The 24,179-nt window shown below is 39.8% G+C and overlaps 1 protein-coding gene across 3 annotated transcripts in view; it reads right to left on the reverse strand.

Moving 5' to 3' along the window:
- Window positions 1-19,535: 19,535 nt before the first annotated feature.
- Window positions 19,536-24,179, reverse strand: part of Slc39a12 (solute carrier family 39 (zinc transporter), member 12) — a 61,428-nt gene continuing 56,784 nt past the window's right edge. For all 3 annotated transcript variants that reach the window (XM_013014649.1, XM_013014648.1, XM_013014647.1), the window contains one exon: window positions 19,536-19,664. In XM_013014649.1, coding sequence (XP_012870103.1) covers window positions 19,536-19,664 — 129 coding nt within the window. The remainder of the gene's footprint in view (window positions 19,665-24,179) is intronic.

Consider the following 24,179-nt stretch of genomic DNA (forward strand, 5'->3'; position numbering starts at 1 on the left):
AAAAGGAAGTGAGCACTTTGTATGTTACTATGGGAACTGTAGGTGCCTTGTGGCTTTAATGATTATGGATTATGGTGTTGTGCTGGTGAGGCAGAGCCCAGGCTCATGTATGCCCTGTACAGTCTCAGTCTAGAAAAGAGAGGTATATGAACATGTACCAGAAAGCCTTTTGAAGATCACTTATGAATCTGAGATTTTTTTCTGTAAGTGATGGGAAGTAATTGAAGACTTTCCTCTGAGGGGACATGATCATTTTTCAATTTAATAAAAAACCCTATAAAGATAGTGTGGAAGATTAATAGCCAAGGAAGTACAGGAGAGCTGTGAAAAGGTGGCTCGAGCCGCCTGAGAGATAATGAGATCCTGCCTCAGCAAGGTAGCTTTACATCTGTCTGGAATGACAGTAGGCCAGGGCCAGGAATGGTTTACATGCGTGTGCGTGTGTGTGTGTGTGTGTGTGCGTGTGTGCGTGTGTGCGTGCATGCGTGTGTGTGTGCGTGCGCGCGCGTGTGTGTGTGTGTGTGTGTGTGCGTGCGTGCGCCAGTCCTAGAGTTTGAACTCAAGGCTTGGTCTCAAGACATGGTCTCTGAGATTTTGTGCTGAGGTTTAGCACTCTGCTTCTTGAACCACAGTTCCACTTTTGGTGGTTTTGGAAATTAGAGTCTCATGGACTTTGCTTCTAGGGCTGGTTTTAAACCTTGATCCTCAGATGTCAGCCTCCTCAGTAGCTAGGTGTGAGCCACAGGTGCCTGGCTAGGAATGGTTTAATTTTTAATAACTATATATTGTAATCTATACATACATAATTTATAGCACATTTTACATGTTTCTCCTCCAGGCAGAACAATTAGGGGGTAAAATAGACAACAACGCTGGGGAAGACCATAAACAAATCAAGAAATGTAAGTTAGAGGTTCTAAATCCTTCTCTGGGGCCTAGGAGTCCCTTGAAGAGGTAGGCAAATTTGTGAGCATTTACTCAGTACAAAGGCATTGTATACCTGGAACTTCATTAAGATCATTAGTACTCCGGTATCAAATGTGAGTGGCTTCACCCACTCACAATTTTCTTATCTGACAATAACATAGATTAGCTGTTTGACATGGTTCTCACAGGACTAAATTCAATGTGTCCTCTGGGATTTCTTTTTCTTTTTTTTTAGGCTTAGAGGTGACTCCATTTCCTATGTCTTTCAGCTTCAAGGGGCTACCCACATTTGTAGCCTCTGCCTACTTCCTCCATCTTCAAAGTCAACAAGGTCAGGATAAGTCCCCCTACAACACACTAACCTTCTCTTCTATTTCCTCTTCCAATTTAAAGACCTCTTCTTTTGATATTTTGTTATAGAAGAGCAAGCAGACTACCACAAGGCCACAACGAATAAAGAAAGGTCATCCCAATAAGCTGGAAAAAGCAAAATACCATATTTTTCAACAGAGTCTCTAGAGGGAACAAACCCTGCCAACCTCTTAACTTAAACCTAGTGAAACTTGTTATGGCATTCTGACCTCCAGAATTCTAAGAGAATAAATTTATATTGATTATCCTCATGAGTTTGTGGTAACTTGCTGAAACAGCAATGGGAAGCTAATATACCCAATAATCACTCGAAATATTATACCAAACACCTAGGCATGAAACCCATGGCCACTTTCTTATCCTCTCAGGGGAGGCTGCCAGCTAGAAAGCAGTGGGAAGAACTTGTGGAGGAAAAACGGATTCTAGTTAGTGTTTTTATGCAAGAATTCACTATCAGCATTTCTCAAGAAATTTGTACCAAATCCTGGCCGCAGGGGGGTGGGGGGTCAGGAGAAGGGAGGTTAATATGAGAAATTTGAGAGAGGACAAGTATTACAGTTCTGTAGAATGAATTAAAGTTGAACAATCAACGTTAGAGAAGAAGGGTCATCACCAAATTGGTTTAACTTGTAGCTGTTGCCATGTGAAAGTGTATATTTCTGGCCTGTCTATTACTGAGTCACTCTGACACATAATTAGCTTGTATATAACATTTGAGTCGGTATACGTTGTAAGCTTTTGTTAAATCCTCTGAATGCCATGCTAAGAAATACATCAAGGAGGCAAATGAATCCTTAAAGTTGGCAATTTCTACATGATTTTTTCCTGTTAACCTGGTTTGGAGATCTGAATGTCACATTATTTGAATGTCACCTAATGCCATCAGCTGGCATGTTTCCATGTTTGAGAATTCATTATACTTTAGAAATATTATTGCATTTATTTTTTCACATATTAAGCACATTTTTTTCTTTTGTCAGTAGTGGATATTGAACTCTGGGTCTGGGTGCTGTCCTTCAGCTCTTCAGCTCAAGGCTAGCACCCTACCACTTGAGCCACAGCATCACTTCCAGTTTTCTGGTGGTTAATTGGAGATAAGAGTCTCATGGACGTTCCTGCCCAGGCAGGCTTTGAACTGTGATCCTCAAATCTCAGCCTCCTAAGTAGCTAGGATTACAGGTGTGAGCCACTGGCATCCGGCTAAGCACATTTTTATGGTATCGGAAATAATAAAACATGGAGAATATTGGAGACATCTTTAAATAACTTATGATTTGCACCATTCCTGAAAAGCATGGTGAATTATATCTCATTTCTGAATTCTTCTCCACTTCCAATTAGTATCCATCGAGAATTTGCAAACAGCCGGGTGTCAGTGGCTCACGCCTGTAATCCTAGCTACTCAGGAGGCTGAGATCTGAGGATCGCAGTTCAAAGCCAGCCCAGGCAGGAAAGACTGTGAGACTCCTATCTACAATAAACCACCAGAAAACCGGAAGTGATGCTGTAGGTCAAGTGATAGAGTGCTAACCTTGAGCTGAAGAGCTGAGGGACAGCGCCCAAGCCCAGAGTTCAAGCCCCATGACTGAGAAAAAAAAAAACTTAAAAAGATTTTGCAAACAGTAATTTAAATCCTCACTCTATGAATTTATTAATTGGACACCCTTGGGAAATTATTGTTTTGAGCTAGACTTGTCCTTATTAATTGAAAGGGACAATGATAACCACATAGGATTAATGCAAGGACTTATAAAGATTGTATATATGAAGTATTTAAGACAGTAAAGGTTTCAAGAAAAACCTGAATAGTTTAAGAAGACTTGATGCTATATAGGGGGGAGGGGGGAGAGGATACTGAGGAACAAAAGGATAAACAGGTGTGTGTGTGTGTGTGTGTGTGTGTGTGTGTGTGTCTGTGTGTGTGTGTGTGTGTGTGTGTGTGTAGCATAATGAAACCAAATGCGTTTTGAAAAGGGAGAAGGGAGGGGGGAATGGGAATCTGGCAGAGGAATGAAAATGGTCAAATTGTACTGTGTGCATGTATATAAATGTCCTAGGGAAACACCCTCAGTACAAATGTACACCCATTCAAAACCCTTCCCCTAGAAGAAAAAAAAAACACAGAAGACTTGGAATTTGGTAAAATTCCATGACCCGAGATTAGTTAATGGATTCTTAGGTATAATACTAAAAATATGAACCAGTATAAGCGACATACATACATTGAACCTAATTAAAATTCCTAACTTTTATCTACCAAAAAATAGTAACAAAGCAAAAGGACAACCTACAGAATTACACAACACCTTACAAATTATATATCTGATCAAAAGCATACATAATCATATGTATAATATACAGAATACATAAACTCCTAACTCAACAATAACACAAACAACCCAATGAAGTACAAAAGCTGAACTACTGGAGAATCAACAATGCTTCTTCAATCCACAAGGAAAGTGAGGTCACAGAGTACAGCAATGCCCAGAAACCAGAAAGACAAACGCAAACAAAAACTCAGAACTTACTGGAAACAGAAACTCTGAAGCTGAAACCTCTCAGGAGTTGGGCCTGCTCGGCGCTGAGCTGTGAGATTGATGGACGGCTTGAAGACTGGGTGCAAGCAAATCTGACTTCAAAATGCATGGGGGCTAAGTCATTGGAGTTCCCCTTGCCTCTGGTGAGTTTTACTCCCAGGAGTTAGACCAGGTTCTCATAGTAGATATAGAGAAAGACTCCCTCTTACTTCTGGTAGGAACAGCGGAAACAGAAATCCACCATTTTGAAACACACAGGAATGCCCTGTTCTTTTTAACAAGGCTGGTGACCTTATTAAACTAGTTAAATAGGAGAAATTAGTTAAATAAGAGACAGTCCTGCTGGCTTTTACTGGAATGTGACTGACCTCAGGAAGAGGGAAACTCCAAATTACAGCTATTCAGGCCATTCACCTGGGAGAAGGAAAACACTTAAGTCCAGTCCCTAGGGTCCACCCACAGAGTCCCACCTGGGAGGAGAAGCAGCAAGTAACATCTGTGAAATTCACTGTCAATGGTACATGCTTATTAACAAACTGAAGTCTAATAAAACAACAATAAATTGATCTCTTCCTTCTATACCTTAGTAATGCATTATTAAAGGGCTAGCCACAGCTGCTCCTTTATAATAAAATTGATAATGTTCTAACTGTAAGGAGAAATGGATGAATCCAACCGTGAGATTGGCAGCTAACACCCATCTATTAGAAATGGGAAGATCCAGGATCTGGCAGGCAGAAAATCACTAAGGGGAACTCAACACCACTCAATATCAATCCACAGGCTATAATTCTATTTAAAGGCTACTTCACGAAACAGCAAGAATGCATATCCAGGAACAGTACTCACTAGATCCAATGTGGAAAATGAATTAAACAATTTGTGGGTGGGGACAGAAGGGGAAAACTGAGATAGTGAGGGAAGGGGGGACATCATCCAAAAAGAAATACACTCATTTTGGGTGCTGGTGGCTCATGCCAGTAATCCTAGCTACTCAGGGGGCTGAGATCTGAGGATCATGGTTCAAAGCCAGCCTGGGCAGGAAAGTCTATGAGACTCTTATCTCCAGTAAACCACCAGAAAACTGAAAATGGCACTGTGACTCAAGTGGTAGAGTGCTTGCCTTGAACTGACGAGCTGAAGGACAGCACCCAGGCCCAGAGGTCAAGCCCCATGACCAAAACAGAAGAAGAAGAGGAGGAGGAGGAGGAGGAGGAAGAGGAGGAGGAGGAGGAGGAGGAGGAGGAGGAAGAGGAGGAGGAGGAGGAGGAGGAGGAGAAATATACTCATTACCTAACTTAAATAACTGTAATTCTTCTGTATATCGTTTATAATAACAACAACAATAATTTTTTAAAAGAGTGCAAATCTCTTCAAGCTCACACAGGATATCCACCCAGATAGGCCACATTTAGGGTCATAAAAACACTCTTTAACAAATTAAAAAAATAAAAATTGTAACAATATTTTATCTAAGACCACAATGGAATTAAATGGGAAATCCCTACCAGGAAGATAATTGGGAAGTTCCCAGATAGTTCAAGATAAAAAACATATTCAGTCCCAATAACACATAGGGAAGAGTGTCATCTCGAGAGAAATTTTTAAACTTGCAGAAAATAAAAATGAAAATATAACTTATTGAGATTTGAGGGGGGGTTGGAAAATATGGTTTAAGGGAAATTCAAATCATTTCCCCAAATAGTCCCCAAATAGCTCGAGATTAAAAAAATGTGTTCAGTCCTAATAACAAGTAGGGAAGTATGTCATCTCAAGAGAAGTTTTGAAACAACTTGCTGAAAAGACAACTTACTGAGATTTGAGGGTGGGGGAAAATATGGTTTAAGGGAAACTCACCATCTTGAAATTTGCAAAGAAGACAAACCTACCATCAATCCCATGTTCCATCTGAGGCAATACACTGACTCGAAAGAGATCAAAAGACCTGGACTCAACATCAGAGGAAAGGGACGGAGTTGGAATAACTCTAGCCAACACGAAGACTTCCAGTAAAGCCATGGTAATGAACACAGTGTGTTACTGGCAAAAGGCAACACTAATAGATCCACAGAATACAATAGAGCCTCTAGGAAAAGATCCACATAAACTATGGCTGACAAGATGTCAGCGAGCATTTCCAAATAGCTAGTAGACACAATTTTGTGTCTGACACAAAGACATGATAAATGGTTGAGGTGATAGGGCCACCACTCACCCTGATCTGATCAGCACACAGAATCCTCCGGAGACTCTGTCTGGTGGAAAGGCTGCCAGCTGGGATACTCGAGAGCCACCCTCCCAGCTGACCTTGTCTCTCGAGTTCTAATCTTCCCTGTCTTAACAATGATATATTTTTTTCTACACTCAATGAATATTTTTTTATTCTGTCATTCTTTTTTCTCATCAAAGACTTTTAAAGGAGGGGATGCATTTGGAAAATCTTAATCCACTCAGATCACTACCATTATCTAATTTTCCAGCCACAGGATGAGATCTAAGAGCTTCCGTGTTCTCTCTTCTGCTCTGGACCCATATGCCCTTGGTCCTATATCATAGGGAGCAAGGAAGGGATAATATATCAAGTCTCTGAAAACTGCAAGACCCAGGGCAAGACTCGAGGGAGCAGATGACTTGGCAGAAGATGATGACAGCAGGAAGTATTCCCATTTGTCTTTATTCTTTAGCTATTCTTTTTGTATGTGTTGCCAGTACTGGGATTGGAACTCAGGGTCTCTCAGTCTCGGCTTTGAGCTCATGGTTGTCATTCTACCACTCAAGCCACCCCTTTAATGTCTGTAAATTAGAAATGCAGCCTGGTGGACTTTTCTGCTTTGACTGGCTTCAACCCGTGATCCCCTAGGTCTTCAGTCTCCTGAGTAGCTAGGAGAGTTAATAATGCCTGGCTGCTCTAGATAGTCTTTAATTCTCCCTCTGGTTGGGCGAGGAAAAGAGTGGAGGGCATTTGGGGATGGTCTGAAGAGGGCTCTGCATTCCAATCCGCAGGTCCTGTCTGGGAGAGGTGACATGCGGGTCCCCTTGATGGGTCAGCATTTAGTGAGAATTTTCCCCCCACAAGAGATAAATTGCAACAGGCAACTCTGAGCCAGCTTAGCTGTCACCATAAAACACAAACATGCGGCCAGGCCTTCAGCAGCATTAGCCTTATCTGAAAGACATTATGTGATCAGAGAGACTTGGCAACCTCCCGGCACTCTGCGGGGCAGAACAGGCTGCAGGATTGATCCCGTGTCCCCCCGGCTCCCTTCGCCTCTGCTAAATGAAGGAACAGCAAACACCATCTCCATGTGATGACTGGAGAGACACAAACCAGAGACAGGCCCGCTAAGTTAAGTACATTCAGAGGAGAAATATTTATATTTTACATTTTAAATAGTCCCCGAGGGAGGCACAATATGTTTTTCATCCCACTTGTGTTTAAGAACTTATCGTACTTGGAAAGAAATGCAAGCCCCTCAAGCTGTGGGTTCAAATGATAGTGATTTTCTTATCAGACAGATCAAAATAACAGACTCTAAATCCAAACATGGCTTTCTGCACAAAGACATGAAATAAAGATTATTCAGAAAGAAAGGTAAAGGATTGGACAAATGACAATTAGCCCAATCTGTACACCAGCAGCCTAAAAGGTAACACATGTCCCCGCGATTCTCCTGTATAATTATGTAACACCAATGCACATTTTCTGGAATGTGTTTGTTGGGGTTCGGGGAGGAATGATGTATGGAGAAGTGCAGAGAAGGTATATGCTAAGAAACTAAAAGGAAGGAACCAAAGGCAGGACTATTTCTGCTCTGGGGTTGACCTAAAACAACTGGTGGACAGTAAGGGTAGAAATGAGGTTGCTTTGACTGCAACTTTCTCTCGAGAGAATGGTAACTTTCTACAGTCCCTAAAAGATCAGAAAGAGACCTGTGCAGCCAAGTTGGTCTTTGTAGAAGCAAGGGACCACCCAAGCAGATGAAGAGAGAGAACTGGACGTTAGGGACTGGACGTAACTGTTATTTAAGGTAAAGGGGAAGACAACTCCACAGGGGAGTTACTCTCCTTATTTCCATCTTGGGGTGTAACCTGTGGGGAAAAACAGAAGTTCGCAATGCCACTTGTATGTGAGAAGTGCAAGCATCAGCCCGGTAGGGTGTGGGCCCTAACTTTACTCTAGCTATGTGATGTGGCCAAGTTATCTAATCACTCTGTCATTTTCTCCATCTGATAGTTGGGTAGTAATAGTATTTCTCTTTTTTCAGGATAATAAACACATAGAGTGCCAAAACTACAGTTGTTTAGAAAATTCAGTGAGATAGGACAGATTATTATTTTATACAGCAAGGCCCCAAATATTGAAAGTGCTCACCAAATGGTGCTAATATTATTACTATGAATTTTGAATGAATTCAACTGAAGCATTTTTCATTTTCTAGTCACCAGGCAGATGCAAGTATGAACAGAAGCAAGAATAGAACCATAGCTATCATTTGAATGCTCTACTATACGAAAGGAACTGTGTCACATAGATCACCTTTACAAGGCCAGAAGTATTGTATCCAGGATGGGATCTGGACTTAGAGAAAATAAAGAATTTTAACACAGAATCTTAACATAGAAAGTATATGTCAAAGGCAGTTTACAAACCAAACTCAGACTCTTAGTAATCTAGGCTTGTGTTAAACATTAAGGCTTACATGCACCAACTACCAGGGCCTGGCTTAATTTTTTTTAAGGGAAGGGTACTGGGTGCTAGTTGCCTGAAATCTGAGGATTTAAGTTTGAAGCCAACCTGGGTAGATAAATCCAAGAGACTCTTTACTTCCAATTAACTAGCAAAAAGCTGAAAGTGGAGGTGTGTCTCAAAAGGTAGTGTGATAGATTTAAGCAAAACCAGCTAAACAAGAGCTCAAGGCCTTAAGTTCAAATACCAGTACCAGCACACACACACACACACACACACACACACACACACACACACACACACACGGCCTAACATGTGAAGCCCTCGGTCAGTCTTGAGTCTACTCTCCCCCACCCCACACAAATCCTTTGTTGAGTGCTATGATAGTGACCTAGAAATCTGAGAAAAGCACACCACATTGAGTTGGCAAAGCCCAAAACAGCTCTACAAATAGACAGAAAGTGCTTCCCAAACCTAAATTGTGTGCAGCAAAGAGTTTGAGTTGACAGCATATTTGCAACACAAGTACGTTGTCATTCTCCAAAATGCTTTTACACTGGCATCAGCTCCCAGACTTGGTGGGAGCTTTAGAGCCTGTCCTGGCCCTGACCCTTTCATGGCAGCCTTCCCTGACTAGGGCAGGGAGTTGGGTACAGATTTGCTGGGTAGGTAATGCCTACATAGTGCTTCAGACAATCTCCTTGCATGGAAGTCTTCCCACTTCCTGTCAGTCTTGTCAGGGGAGTACAATGAGTGGGAGGCACTTGGGACTGGGGAATCATAGGGGAGCTGCCATTTACTAGCTGTGGGACCCAGGGAAATTTACTGTAGCTTTCAGACTCAGGGTGCTCATCTCTATAATGGAAATTAACAATATGAAGCACTTAGAAAGTACCTTGCAAATGAACTCCAACAAAGAATAGAGCTAGTCGTGCTTATTATTTAAGAGTAACTTCTCTCTGTACAGTATTTTCACAATAAAATACTGTTTAAAAATAAAACAAGAAATGTATTCTACCACTGTGTACTTGAAATAAACAATAAATTTTACTCTACCACTTGAGCCACAACTCCACTTCCGGATTTTTGATGGTTGATTGGAGATAAGAGTCTCATGGACTTTCTTGCCCAGGCTGGATTTGAACCCTGATCCCCAGATCTCAGCCTCCTGAGTAGCTAGGATTATAGGTGTGAGCCACTGGCACCTGACAAGTGGCAGCTAATGTCCCTTGGTGGGCATGAACTTACTCCTTTTGTAAAGCAAAAACAAACCAAAGAAATTTCATTTCATGACTCTCTTCAATGTTTGTTACAATATTAAACTTATTGCCTGGGATATGAGCTATCACAGAATAATGTGTGTGTGTGTGTGTGTGTGTGTGTGTGTGTGTGTGTGTGTGTGTGTGTGTGTGTGTGTGTGTTGGTACTGGGGCTTCAGCCTAGGGCCTTACTGGCTTAGATTTTGATAAGAGTCTCACAGGTTTGTCCACTGAGGCTGGCTTTCAATCATGATCCTCAGATCTCAGCCTCCCAAGTAGCTAGGATTACAGCTAGTGCTCACTTTATACAATATTTTCTTTCTTGAGCAGGAAAATTCTGACATCTATTCCATTTAATATTTTTCTTTTATTGTGCCAATGAACTGCCAAACTGGCCTGGTAACCGTGTACTTTTGTGTGAATTTTTTAAAAGGTGATACATCCAAAACTCCAAATGAGACTAGTTTGCTTATCCACTATAACCACATTGAGATCTCTTAGATTCCTTTTACATAGAACATTTGGTGAATCGGCTTACAGTACTGATCAAAAGATGAATAAAGAGTGTGCTATACTTACTGATCAACTTACAACATTCCAGGCGGAATCACAAATAAGAACATTCCTGCAACAAGACTGTAAGTGCAGGGGTAATGGGAGGGGAGGTGGATGAATGAAAAGCAAACAGGAAAAAATAATACAGCAAGAAAACCCAATGTACATGTGTGAAGGATGTGGGAAATATGAAGTGAGTCTGTAGGAGGGCAAGAGAGGACAGAGAGAATGAGGGAAAGGGTGACTCTGATCAAGAAGTACCAGACACTTAGATGGACATGTAAAGTGTAACTCCCTTGTGCACTTTTTTTAATTGTCAAGGTGATGTACAGAGGGGTTACAGTTACATAAGTAAAGTAATATGTACATTTCTTGCCAAACTTGTTACCCTTTCCCTCATTTTTCTCCCACTTTCCCTCCCCTCCAACCCCTCTCCCAAAGTTGTACAGATCATTTCCAACATATTGTCTTGTGAATCTCTCTTGTACAACCTTTTGAAGTTCAGAAACAAACCAAATACTACTCCTAACTCCTGAAGGAGATAGAGCCCCAAAGAAACCGAGTCTCCGAGTTACTGACAAGTCATCTCTCCAACTTTATATTCACACATCAGAAATTCCTGCACACCCGAGTTTAGAGCAGCACCACAGGTTATGGAATGAACCTAGCTGTCCAAAAACTGAATCATGGCTGCGTGGTGCAGACTCACAGCAGAGCATTAGTCAGCTATAAAGAAGAAAGACATTATGTCACTTGCCAGAAAAATGGGTGAAACTGGAGATTATATCATGTTAAGTGAGATGAAAGACATACTATATAATGAAATAATATGATAATGCATGATTATAAAAGAAGTCGTTGAAGGTATATAAATATATAAGGTAATATATTATACATCATATATTATATATATGAACCCTACTAAAACTTTTTAATGGGTGCAATTGAAAGAGTAATATAGAGTCTGCATTTGAATTTGACCAACGTGTATTTCATCCATGTGTATAAGTATCGTAATACAATCTGTATGTATAATCAATGCATGCTTATAAGACTTTTTATCAGTTATGGGACTTGAACTCAGGGCCTGGGCACTGTCCCTGAGCTTTATTGCTCAAGATTAGCACTCTCTCACTTTGAGACACAGTGCCACTTCCAGTTTTCCTGCCTGGGCTGGCTTTGAACCATGATCCTCAGATCTCAGCCTCCTGAGTAGCTAGGATTATGTGTGTGAGCCATTGATTCCTGGTGCTAACAAGGCTTTTAAAAAAATATAAACAACTAGATTCTCAACTCTGTGCTTTTTGATATTCAGTAGAGAATATGAACACCTCCACTTTCCCTGGGCAGAGTCCTTACACAGGATTCAGTGCTCAAAAAGATTATAAAGCATCTCCTGGTTCTCAAATAAGGAAATGCAGTTATGACAATTCAGTTAGTGAGAGATGGGAGCTCAGTCCTCTGAGTGCTTTCTTTCTATGCCCTCAAATCAACAATTAAGAAACAAAGCAGACAATGAAAAAAAAGCTGTATAGAGTATACAGACCCACACAGGGAAAAATTACCCTGAACTGGAATAGCAAATGAACCTTAGATGCCCCACCTGAGACCTTATAGATCTGACAAAGCTGGGGAAGAATGTGGTGAGCTGGCGACTCACACCTATAATCCCAGCTATTCAGGAGACTGAGATCTGGGGATCACAGTTAGGAGCCAGCCCAGGCAGGAAAGCCTGTGACTCTTTTCTCCAATGGAGCACCAACAAAGCCAGAAGTGGTGCTGTGGCTCAAGTAGTAGAACACTAGTCTTGAGTACAAAAGCTCAAGGACAGTGCCCATGCCCTGACCCTGAGTTAAAGCCACAGTATTCCCACTCACCCTCCCACCAAGATTGGAATTGGAGATAGTGTTTGGTAGAGTGTTTGTCAGGAGGTTGCTCCCCAACACAGAATAAAAGAGAAAGATCTAGCATGGGGTCAGGTTGCTGTCTAGAGTTAAGAGTTAGGACAGTAACTCAGCCTCTATGAGCCTCAGTTTTCTCTCTGAAGAGGTTGCGTGATGTAAGGAGCAATAACACATTTTCTAAAGTTGATGTCCCTTAGCTCTTCAACACTGGGAGTGTTAAATGACCTCCCTGCTAGCCAATTTCTTCATCTATAAAATGAGACTGACAATAGCACTATCAGCTGGATCTGCTACATTGCAGCACCAGGCGACTGGTTGCCATTCTGTTGCTACAATGAAATCAAAGGTTTGAATCAAGGATTTGAAATTGGTTTTACTACCAACACTATGTATGTAGTGTTGCCTACCCTCACTCTGCGTAGCCTGGGAAGGAAATGCTAAAGACCAATAGAGGCATCTAGTCCCTAAAGCCCAAACCCTACATACTTTCCAAGTCCCGTGTGAAGCTGAGATTGTTGCCTGGGCTTTACTGAGAACCTAAGTTCTCAGTAACTAAACGAAGTTCTCTCACTAAACGAAGCACCCCTCATTTGGGGTGAGGGTGAAGGGAAGAACATTTTAAATGTTTTTCAGCATGACTTTGGTGGGGGGGGTGGAGGGACATATTATAACAAAGAAAGAGAGAAAAGAGGCATTTCAAAGTAGGCTGAAGGACAGCGTGGGGAGGGGAGTGGAGGAGAGAAGGCCTGAATGTCACAAAAGGCATCCTGGAACTTGAATATTACAAGTGGGAGATGATGCAGAAATAGAAGTATCCACGGGAAAGATGTACAAACACATTTCAAAGACCCTTCAAAGGAGCGAAGATGGGTGAGCTAAGACCAGTCTAGATCTGGAAGCCACCTCTGGTATCTCAAACTGTCTCCCATGTTGCATTTGGGTTTAAGGCATGCATGCCAGCAGCATGCTAACTGCGCCCACTCACCCACGATAGGCCACTGTCCAGGATGCCCTTCCTAGGAGTGCAGGTGGAAGTGTCCCAGCTCTACTCAACCACACCAGGCCTCCAGTAAGCAGATGACCTTCTTCCTCCAATCGACTTTGCAGCACTGTTTTCCTTTCTTCCGCAGGTGCCTTGGAGTCTGCTGAGCTATAGTTTTTGTTCTGAGCAGAAATCAAGGCATGACAATAACCATGACCTCAGCCAGACTCCCCTCAGCCAAGGCTCCATTATTGAACCTTACAAGCGTAACTGCCGTGAATCACAACTGGTTTTCACTCACTCGAAAGAGATGAAGAATAAAAGAGAAGGCTTCAAGCGGAGTTTAAGCATTATGACGCCTGGTGGAAATGTTTGTAAGGACGATGAACAGAATGAGGTGAACTAGGGCGGGGCCACCGTGCTACCACTTCCTGTGCTGGAAGGAAATCAAGGAGAAAAGCATATGGGACAGCTTTGAAGGGCTGGCAGGTGTTTTTGGAGGCTTTAAAATAAATATAAATTATACATGTGTACACACACACATGTTTTTCCTATGCTAAGGATCAAATCCTGGGTTTTATGCATTTTAGACAGGCATGCTATCACTAAACTATGAGAGAGAGAGAGAGAGAGAGAGAGAGAGATTTGATTATATGGGTATGCATGGGTCTGTATTAATCTCTTCTCACCAAAGATGTTTTCTTAAACCAAAGAAAGTCAGGTCTAAGGCATACAACTTGATGCCATGCTAGAAGAAGGGCTTCTCAATGATGATCATGCTGATGAGCCATTAGTATTTCCTAGGAATTATGCCAGGTGCTTCATGAGAAGTAACTATCGCCTCACCCAAACCCGATGAGGTAGGAGCCATTTTGAGTCCTATTTTATGGAAAGAGAAAATTGTTACCCCCAGAAATCAATCTGAGATTTGAATCTAGATTTTAGTTTTCAGACTGAATTATTTTTCTCCTGTGTGTGTGTGTGTGTGTGTGTGTGTTACTAGAATTTGAACTCAGCACCTTGTGCTTGCTACTTGAGCCATGTCTTTCACCCTTTTTTGCTTTCTTTGAATAGGATCTTACATTTATTTATGCTGAGGCTGGCTTAGACTGTGATCCTCCTATTTATGCTTCCTGCATAGCTGATAATAGCATGCAACCATGCCCAGCATTCTTCTATCTTGGGGCTTAAACTCTGGGCCTGGATTCTGTTTCTGAGTTATCACTGTTTTTACTTATGGCTAGTGCTCCACCACTTGAGCCACAACTACACTTCTGGCTTCTTTTTTTTAGTGATTAATTGGAGATAAGAGTCTCAAAGACTTTCCATGGCTTTGAACTGTGATCCTCACATCTCAGGCACTCTAGTAGCTAGGACTAGGTATGAGCTACCAGAGCTTGGCTCATGCTCAGCTTTTTAACTGACTGAGCTCTTACAAACTTCTTTTTCCCCAGCTGGCCTTGAATCACTATTCCCTCAATCTAAGCAATGGGAGTATAAGCATAAACCTACATACCCATTTTAGAAACTAATTTCTTAGGGACCACACAAGAAGTGTGATCTGATAAGCCCAGAACTACCCTAGTGGTTAGCAGCTTAGGGGCCCTCTCCTTCTAGCTTAGAATAGGAAAGAGAACTGAAGATGTGCATGATCTGGAGTGTATCTCAGAAGGAGAGGTGTGGCCTCACTATCAAACCTGGGTTCTGAAAAGGGAGGAGTGGAGGGAGTGGCCACAGATTTCAGGCACATACACTTGACTTTCTAGAGTGATTCCACATGTAGCCGGAACATCCATTTCTCCAGCCTCTGTGCAGCAACCCAGAATCCCAGACAATTCCCTTCTCCCCAAGAATTGCCTGTCCATGGACGATGGACATTCAAGGAAGATTCCCACATGATTTGCTCTTTGATTTTGCTTAGGGAGTATTTCTCGTGCAACAACAACAGCAGCAGCAAGCAACAACAAATCAATCATCTTGTAGACATACAGTAGAATCCTGAACTTAGGCTTAGGAAACAGAAACATTCTACCCCTATGAAAACATCTGGTTATAAGAAAATTACCATGGACTCTAAAGATCTGTGGGTAAAAATAACTTGACCTTAAAGAGAGGATAGTGGTCAGCCATGCCATATTTCAGAAGGCATAGAGTTGTCATCATATTTTTTATTATTAGCACTCAGTTGTTTGAGGAATAGAGATTGTCTAGTAATTCTATATTACTTGTGGCTGGAAGGCACCTCAGGCCATGATGTGCTGTCTAGACCCTGATGTAGATCATTAAAACTCTCATAATAAGGTAGAGAAGGGGGGGATGGGCCAGGAAGAAAGGAGTCCTGAAATTCACCATGCCACACTACCCTCAGGATGGCCTCTACATGGTCAATTCTCTGCTTAAAATCAAGGAATCCTGGCAATAAGCTTGAAACCCTTACTGTGTTCATTTAAGTCCTTCACCCCTTTCACACTTCCACCCGTGTCAAACTCATGTTTTTTTTGTCAGTCATGGGGCTTGAACTCTGGGCCTGGGTCCCTCAGCTCTTCATCTCAAGGCTAGCACTCTATCACTTGAGGCACAGCACCACTTTTGGCTTTTTCTGTTTATGTGGTGCTAAGGAATCGAACCCAGGGCCTCATGCATGCAAGGCAAGCACTCTACCACTGAGCCACCTTCCCAGCCCTCAAACTCATTTTAACTTCAAGGTTGGAGAATGAGCAGCTCACACCAAAACTTCTAATTTAGTCTCAGACCACTGTAAACTCACAGTGAAAACAAAGCCATCCATCACAACTGTTTGGCCTGAGATGGCAGAGATTAAGACACATTGTCAAAGTCAAAATCTGGGTATAGAGACCCAAACACAGATGGTGCCAGGTACTTTTTGTTTGTGACCATGTTGGCTTGTTTGTACCAAGTGCTGCTTGTTCTGATACAGTGTTTTCTCTAGCAAACCAAGGGGAACGCTCTCTATGGTAAGTGTGCTTACCTTTCAAAATGACTGAATCAAAATGCTGCCTGGACTCCTCAACTAGTAATTCCCAGGACTGGTCCGATGATGCAGTGGAATGGGACAAAGAGGAAAGACTTTCAGGTCAAGAGCTCATGTCCAGCCTAATCTTATGGAAGTGTTAACCAAAAGCACACAGCTCTTGTGCAACAGAGTTATCCATTTGTCCTTTCTCAAAGCCAAGCCTGCTCAACTTTGATCACATGCTCAGTGCTCAGAGTCATGCCCCAGCCAGCAATATCATAACCACCCAGAGCTGCAAATTGAGATCTCAGACCTCACCCAGACAGAGGCAAAACCTACAGGGTACAAAGTGAGAGTGATCTATCTTTACCATAGATAAATCATCTAGCTATTATGGATGCAGGCCAAAGTTTCATAATGATTGCACTATACAAACTTACCCTCTTATAGGAAGCTCTAAAGATACCTAGAAAACAAATCTATTTCATTTAGAAGTCAAAGTGATGAAAATGATGATGGTTGGGTGAGGCCATGGCCAGGAGCAACTACCAGTTTGTGTGTCAGGTATAAAAGAAAAGAAACATAGCTAGGTGCCAATGGCTCATGCTTGTAACCATAGCTACTCAGGAGGCTGAGATCTGAGGATCGTGGTTCAAAACCAGCTTGGGCAGGAAAGTCCACAAGACTCTTATCTTCAATAAACCACCAGAAAACCAGAAATGGTGCTGTGGCTCAATTGGTAGAGTACCTGCCTTGAGCTGAAGAGCTGAGGGACAGTGCCCAAGCCTAGAGTTCAAGCCCCATGACCAACAAAAAAAAAAAAAGGAAGAAAGAAAAGAAACATATGACTGAGTGCCATGAGTCACTTGGGTAGTAAAACAGTTCTTCTCTTTTCTATATCTGTGTGTGTGTGTGCGTGTGTGTGTGTATAAACAAACCAATTTAATATATATTTATATGTAACTATATATAATAATATATAATACATATTATATACTATATAGTCCTAAATAAGATATATAGATATATCTATATAATATACATTTATATATATTATAGATAGTGTATCATATATTAATACATTGCACATACTCAATCAATATTAATAGTTATTAATATAATTGTTAAAATTAATAATTAATATATTATTGTATATGTTATACATTATTTACAGTAGAGATGATAATTTATATATAAATCTGTATATACTATATAAAACATAAACATATTTCATATATTTATATATAATTATATACATTATATAATGTATAATATATATTATATGTTATATACTATAATATATACTATATGTTATATATATTAATATACTATAATATATTATATACTATAATATATACTATATATAATATTATATACCATAATACATATGATATATAATATAATGTATTATATTATATATTATATACTATATAAGTATATCCTATAATGTATAATGTATTATATATTGTATAGTATATATAATTATGTATTATTATATATAAATATAAATTATATATATTATATATAAATGATATACAATTATATGTAAATATATATTATATAATTATATATAAATATATAATTATATATAATATAAATATATAAAAATGTATTTGTATATATTTATTTTTATATATAATTATATATTAATTTATAATAGTATACTATATATAATATATCTATATAAAACTATATATACTTATATATAAATCTATTTAGTATTTATAATACATACATTTTATATTATAAATACTATAAATTATATTATATATCATATATTGATATAAACATATGTTATGTATAATTATATATGATATATATAAATTTATCATTACATATAATAAATTATACACATTTTAAATTATATATACTTTGTATATATAAGAGATTATATATAATTTTAAATATTTATATATAATTAAGAATACATATGTAATTTTAAAATAAGGGAAATATTGATCATGAAGTTTTCAAGGTAAAAAATGACTAAAGCCCAGGGTATTTTCTATTTTAATAGGCTATATTATCAATGATGAACTTACTCATGAACTTAACAAATCCTATGTAGAGATCCATAGAAATATTATAGAACATAGCTCACTTATCAGTCATAATAGTTTTATCCGTATAGTCTACTATGCAATCCATGGGAGTTTAAACATTAATGCATGTTCAGATATAAGCTTCAGTTTCTTTTGTTTTGTTTATGCTTTCGTTTCCAGCACTTGCAAGGGACAGATCTCTTGTGGCGTCTCCCACTGGAGAATGCTGACATATTGTCACCCAGACTTAAAGACTGCTTGTTCATGAGCAATCCCCGGGGATGCTGCTTCCGTTGAAGTCTATCATGTGCAGCCTTTGTGAAAGGATGTGGAATCTGACATCCAGTCATAGAAGGTAAGACAAAGCATTGCTTGAAAACTAGACTTTATTGCATTTGTTCATGATGCAGTTTGCCTTTGCTTATAATTCCACAGGGAAAAGGTCTTACTGACATAAAAATGTTGTAACTGCTATCATATCAAACAGATATCTATGTACTTTAATTACTACAAATAAGCATATTTCCTAGAAAACAATATTTTAAGTTTATTAGAATTAATTAAGGATTTACTATGCACAAAAAAAAGCAAATAAAGAAGAAAGTTGCTGGGCACCAGTGGCTCACGCCTGTAATCCTAGTTACTCAGGAGGCTGAGATCTGAGGATCACGGTTCAAAGCCAGCCCAGGCAGGAAAGTCCGTGAGACCCTTATCTCCAATAAACCACTAGAAAACTGGATGTGGCGCTGTGGCTCAAGCAGTAGAGTGTTAGCCTTGAGCTGAAGAGTGCAGGGACAGCGCCCAAGCCTAGAGTTTAAGCCCCACGACGAACAATTAAAGAAAAAGAGGAAGAAAGGAAGGAGGGAGGGAGGGAAGGAAGGAAGAACAGATAAAAGGAAGAAGGCTAAGAAGAAAAGGAAGGCAGGAAGAAAGGACAGAGATGGAGAAGGAAAGAAATGGAGGGAGCAAGATGAGGAGGGAAAGAGAAAGAGAAAGGGAGGGAGAGAGAAGGAAGGCGCAGGATGGAGGGAGAAAGGAAGAGAGGGAGAGAGAGGGGAACAAGTTTCCTCATAACATTAGAAACAACAACCAAAAAATCTCAGTGAAGGACAACCTGACCTTTATGCTTTCAAAACCAAAAGTGAATTATAAGTTAATACGTTAATGAATTAAAAGATATGTACTTTACCTCAATTTTTTTTAAAAACACCCTAATTTGCTAATCAGTACAGAGTACAGCAAAAGAAATGAGACCCTATCAATTCACTTCGGATGAATTTTGAGGACCTTAGCTTATATTTTAATATTTTGCTCATATATAGCCAAGAGCAGGAGAATGAGCCAACCTAGGATCAATCCAACGTTCTGCAGGAGAAACATCATCCAGGGCCGCTGCGTTTGAACATGAGTCATTTCAGGAAGCTAAAAAAAGAATGAAAAACCAGAATAAGATCCAGATATTTTCAACTGCTGGGAAAAGCCTGGTGGGAAAACATTGAGAGACTTGTTATTCAAAAGTTAATATCCTTAAAATTCCCAAAACAGTTACCCAGAAGCTTAGTAGCTCTTGTCACTGTATGTTAATGAGATGGTGGTTGGAAGGATCCAGGTATTGACAGAAGTCTTACATTGACTGAGCTGTCTGGTGAAACTGCACTCTTCTTACTTTTCTTCTCAGCAAATGTTTAGATGGGAAATAGATACGTGGAAGGTTTGCTTCCCCTCCCCCCATTGTTCTATTAGGTTTATGGCACTGATAAATGAATTCGCTGCAAGGCATCTAGAATAGCTTGTTTTCAGAGAGCTGCCCAAGGTCTCCGTGACCTTTAGCACAGTAGAAGCATCATTTCCTAGGACTGGATTTTATTTTCAGAGACAAAAGGAAGTGATTTCATGTTTGTGAAATGCCTTCATGCCATTTAGAAGGAGAAGTTCATTCAGGCATCATGTGCAGGGCTACAGTGTGTTTCTGCCTTATCTTAGCACAAATTTCTCACCACGGTAAGGGTCGCCATGGGTGAAATCTCTTACCACAAAGTGATTTCAGAGGGAACCCATGGAAATTCCGTGGGCTGAGTTCCGGCTCAGGTCACTGTGGACTGGACATTTAGTGGCGCCATCTTGGCAACACTGACTTTTGGAGGGAATTTTTGTTACAAGGTCTTTACTGTCTACTGTCAGATATTCAAGCTAGATCCCTGGCACCCACCAAATGTGCTACTAGGTGTCAACTGTACATCTGTGCCAGCTATGAAATATGGGAAATATTTCCAAGCCATTGGCAACGTACCCTGGGTCTAAAATCACCCATGGGAAAGAACTACTGATTATGTAACCTGCCATATAGAAGATCAATAGATAAAATATTCAAGGGCTATACAATGGGAAAACCAGCATGCCTACATTATCAAGGGCCTGCAGTGAAGCTGAAGCACTTTCGGAGCTCTGTTTCTTGAAGAGGAAGGTATTTCTTTCTTTTAATTAGATAATTCAGTAAGACATGGATTTGAGTTGTGTCCTATTTATACCCCAGCAGTATTTAGTCCACTGGACTAAAAACCAAAGTAGACCCCAGAACTACCATTTTGAGTGGATGGCCTTAAAATTACTAGCCCTGTTCGTACTTTTCTGCTATGTTTGAATATGCTCCTTGAGAGAATTCCTGTATGACCCTTCAATTATTAGATTTTTGAAAAAATGATACATGGAAAAAATCTATACACTGTGGGTGATACCTAATCCATTCCCAATTTTGTATGTGACAAAAGGAAGCCGAAGCACTGGATTTTAATTTTATATTTTACATATTTCTGACAAGTAGACAGGACTCTATGATGATTTGGTATTCATTCAGTTATTTGTGTTCTGGAAGCCTACCTCTCCTGCAGAGGTCTTTCAGAATGCCAAAGCTATGAAATATTTTGCAACATGTACTTTATTTGCTTTTCATATATATCTACTTGTCTTTTCTTATTTTTTTTCTATTTTCAGTCCTGGAGTTTTGAACTCAGGGTCTCACAATTGCCAGGTAGGTGCTCTACCACTAAGCTATGCCTCTAGCTTCATCTATCTTTCTTATATCTCCTCTTTCTTTACTCTTTATAACCCTGCATGAAAAATAACCATTAACTCCTTTTAGTTACATGAAAACATTGGCTCAGGGAGGATGTGGCTAAGGTACAGCCATGTGATATTAAAGCAAGGACCAGAAGCCAGGTCAGCTCATCGAGGTCCTCGACATCCAATGACCTCCAAAGACCAGCTCTGGATCTGAAATTCATTCCTTCTAATTAGAAAAATCAAAATGGTACCCATGTCCACTTTGACATAAACACCATCACTAAAGGAAAATACAGTGAGAGAATAATATAACACATATACGATGTTTTGTGGACATTAAAGATATGGTACTAGTTCTGTGTTTTCAAGATTTGTAAAAAGCATGAAGACAGTTGCATCATAACATAGGAGCTTGGGTGACCTATCTTAACTACCTTTGCCCACATATGTGATTTGGTTTGGTAAGAAAATTCAGTTTAAGTTGCCTTGATTCTTTCCAGAATGGTAATGGATGAACACATAAATCAAAGTATCACTTAAACACATAACAGAATAGCAGAGAATCCTATAGAAATTCTTTCCAAAAGATACAAACAGAATGGCAAGGTTCAAGCCATTATCTGACTACAGCTTTTCAGCAACTCTGAACCTACATAGGTGGGCCATCATTTCAGTCAAGTTTGAAGGAAAATAAAGGCCCATAGGAATTAACTGTCAAGAGCCTATAATTTTCTATCGGTTTTTCAAATGTCTGTGAAGAGTTTAATTGCTACCAATTCCTCCCTGGCTTTTAGTGAGAAAAGTCTCCTTTTATTCCAGGGTAGTAGAATTCTTTGCTGAGTGATTTTATAAATCTTAATTTTTGTTTTGTTTTTTTTACACCAAAGCTCATGAGGCGATGAAATGAGAGCTAGAGTTAATTATCACTAAAGTATTGGGATAGGGGGAGAAGAAAACAGTTTTAGCAAGAATCTTATTCAGAAACAGTGCTAAGAGGAATGAACGGTTTTAGACTTCTTTCAGGAACTTTGAAATGCTGAAATAGACAACTAACTTATCTTTTAGTATTATGTTTAGAAATTTTCCTAACCCAAATCAATGGATGCAAAATACATGATACTTAAGAACATGTCATTTTTCTGAGGCGGGGGATGGCAATCTTTACCTAAAATGCAGCTCTCTAGCCTGTATTTTTTTCAAAGTCTGAACCCAGCTATAGGTGAGAAATTCCTTAAAATGTACCACAGTCCACATAATCACGTGATTTATCCATAGACAACGGTCCCTCAAAGTTTTATTAACTAGTCAATACATTGTTGTGATAGATAACTTACTAAGTAGGATTTCTGTTATTAAAAAGTGATATTAAGTATATGTTTTAAATTTGAGTCTGTCCCTTTGATTATATTCCTAGTTAAGGAGAAGCTTTAAAATAAATGCTCATGGAGAAAATTAAGAGAACACCTTAGGAATGAATAAATGCAGATGGACACCTAATGTCAGGTACTATGCAGCAGTTACAAAGCAGAAAGAGCCTGTCATAAAAATAGGGTGATAGGTGAAACACCCACTGGAGCTAATAGATTGTCCCTCTTTCTTGCTCATTTGACCTTCAGACTCCTGCCTCAACCAAAGATTTCTCTGTAATCTAAACTTGGTTTATTGTTGACATCATTAAAGACCCATTTCAATGTTTACCATCACCTGTATTTCATATATGGGCATTCTGAAGAAGAAAGGTTAGCATCCCATGTTTTAAGTCAAAGATAGCAGTCCTTGCATTAGTCAAAGTTTACGCCTATAATCCTAGACTGAAATCTAGAGGATCATAGTTCAAAGCCAGCCTAGACAGAAAAGTCTGTGAGATAATGTCTCCAAAACAATCAGCAAAATCTGGGCTGAGGAACAGTCTGCCAGCAAATGAGGTCCTGAGTTCAAACTCCACTATAATTTTAAAAAATATGACTCAAACATAAATATTCAATATTCATCCATTGAAGACATTTGGTTATATATTTTATGAGGGTGAAGAAGCTATATTTGAAATATGTTGTCTCTCTCAGGAATGTAGCACTGGGCATCAATCTCTTCACACAGCTCCCTTGAGAATTGATGACATCTTCCTTTTCAAAAGGGATTCTCAATGCTTATGTGTTCACTGAGGCAGAGATGATTAGCATTTTATAAGCAGAGTCATGTTTGAGAGAGATGAGCAAGAAGAAAGCTCAGAAACGTATCTTGAAGGGCTCCTTAACCACACTTCATCTCTGGAAGGCTCACTTGCTCCAATGCTGTCACATGGTCAGTGGCTTTCTTAGCTCTTGCAGAAGGCACATGTTTACATTTGGCATGAAGAGCTCCAATTCCTTGTTAGCACGTGCAAATTATGTGCTTGAAAGTTCATCCCCCAAGGCCTCCTGATCTCCTGTTCAGCTCAGCTGTTGTCATTCTATTCTCTCATGCACAAAGCTGATCAAATGAAAAATCACCTACTCTGCAGAGTTCAGGAGAGGTCACTGGGAGCACAGAGACTGGAGAGACGTAAGATGGATTGAAAGGATCATGGTTTATCAGAGTGGAAGCCCAGTAGGAGAAATGTCTGCTGGAATCAGGGCCTGGATTGGAGTGCTTGGCAGTGATGAATGAATTTCTGGGGGCTCAGAGTAGGCAACTTTAAGATTATTTATTTGACTCATGGTTCTGAAAACTGGAAAGTTCTAGATAGGGCAAACCTCATCTAGTGAAGTCTTTCTTGTGGGTGGGACCCTCAACAGTGTCCTCAGGCAGTGTAGAACATTAATCTGGTGAGAGAGAACTTCTTAACATAGGTCTCACCTCCTCTTTTTAGAAACCCAGAGTTCTGCTGGAGCAGAGTCT

Source organism: Dipodomys ordii, unplaced genomic scaffold, assembly GCF_000151885.1.
Source record: "Dipodomys ordii isolate 6190 unplaced genomic scaffold, Dord_2.0 Scaffold24, whole genome shotgun sequence".
Lineage (NCBI taxonomy): Eukaryota > Metazoa > Chordata > Mammalia > Rodentia > Heteromyidae > Dipodomys > Dipodomys ordii.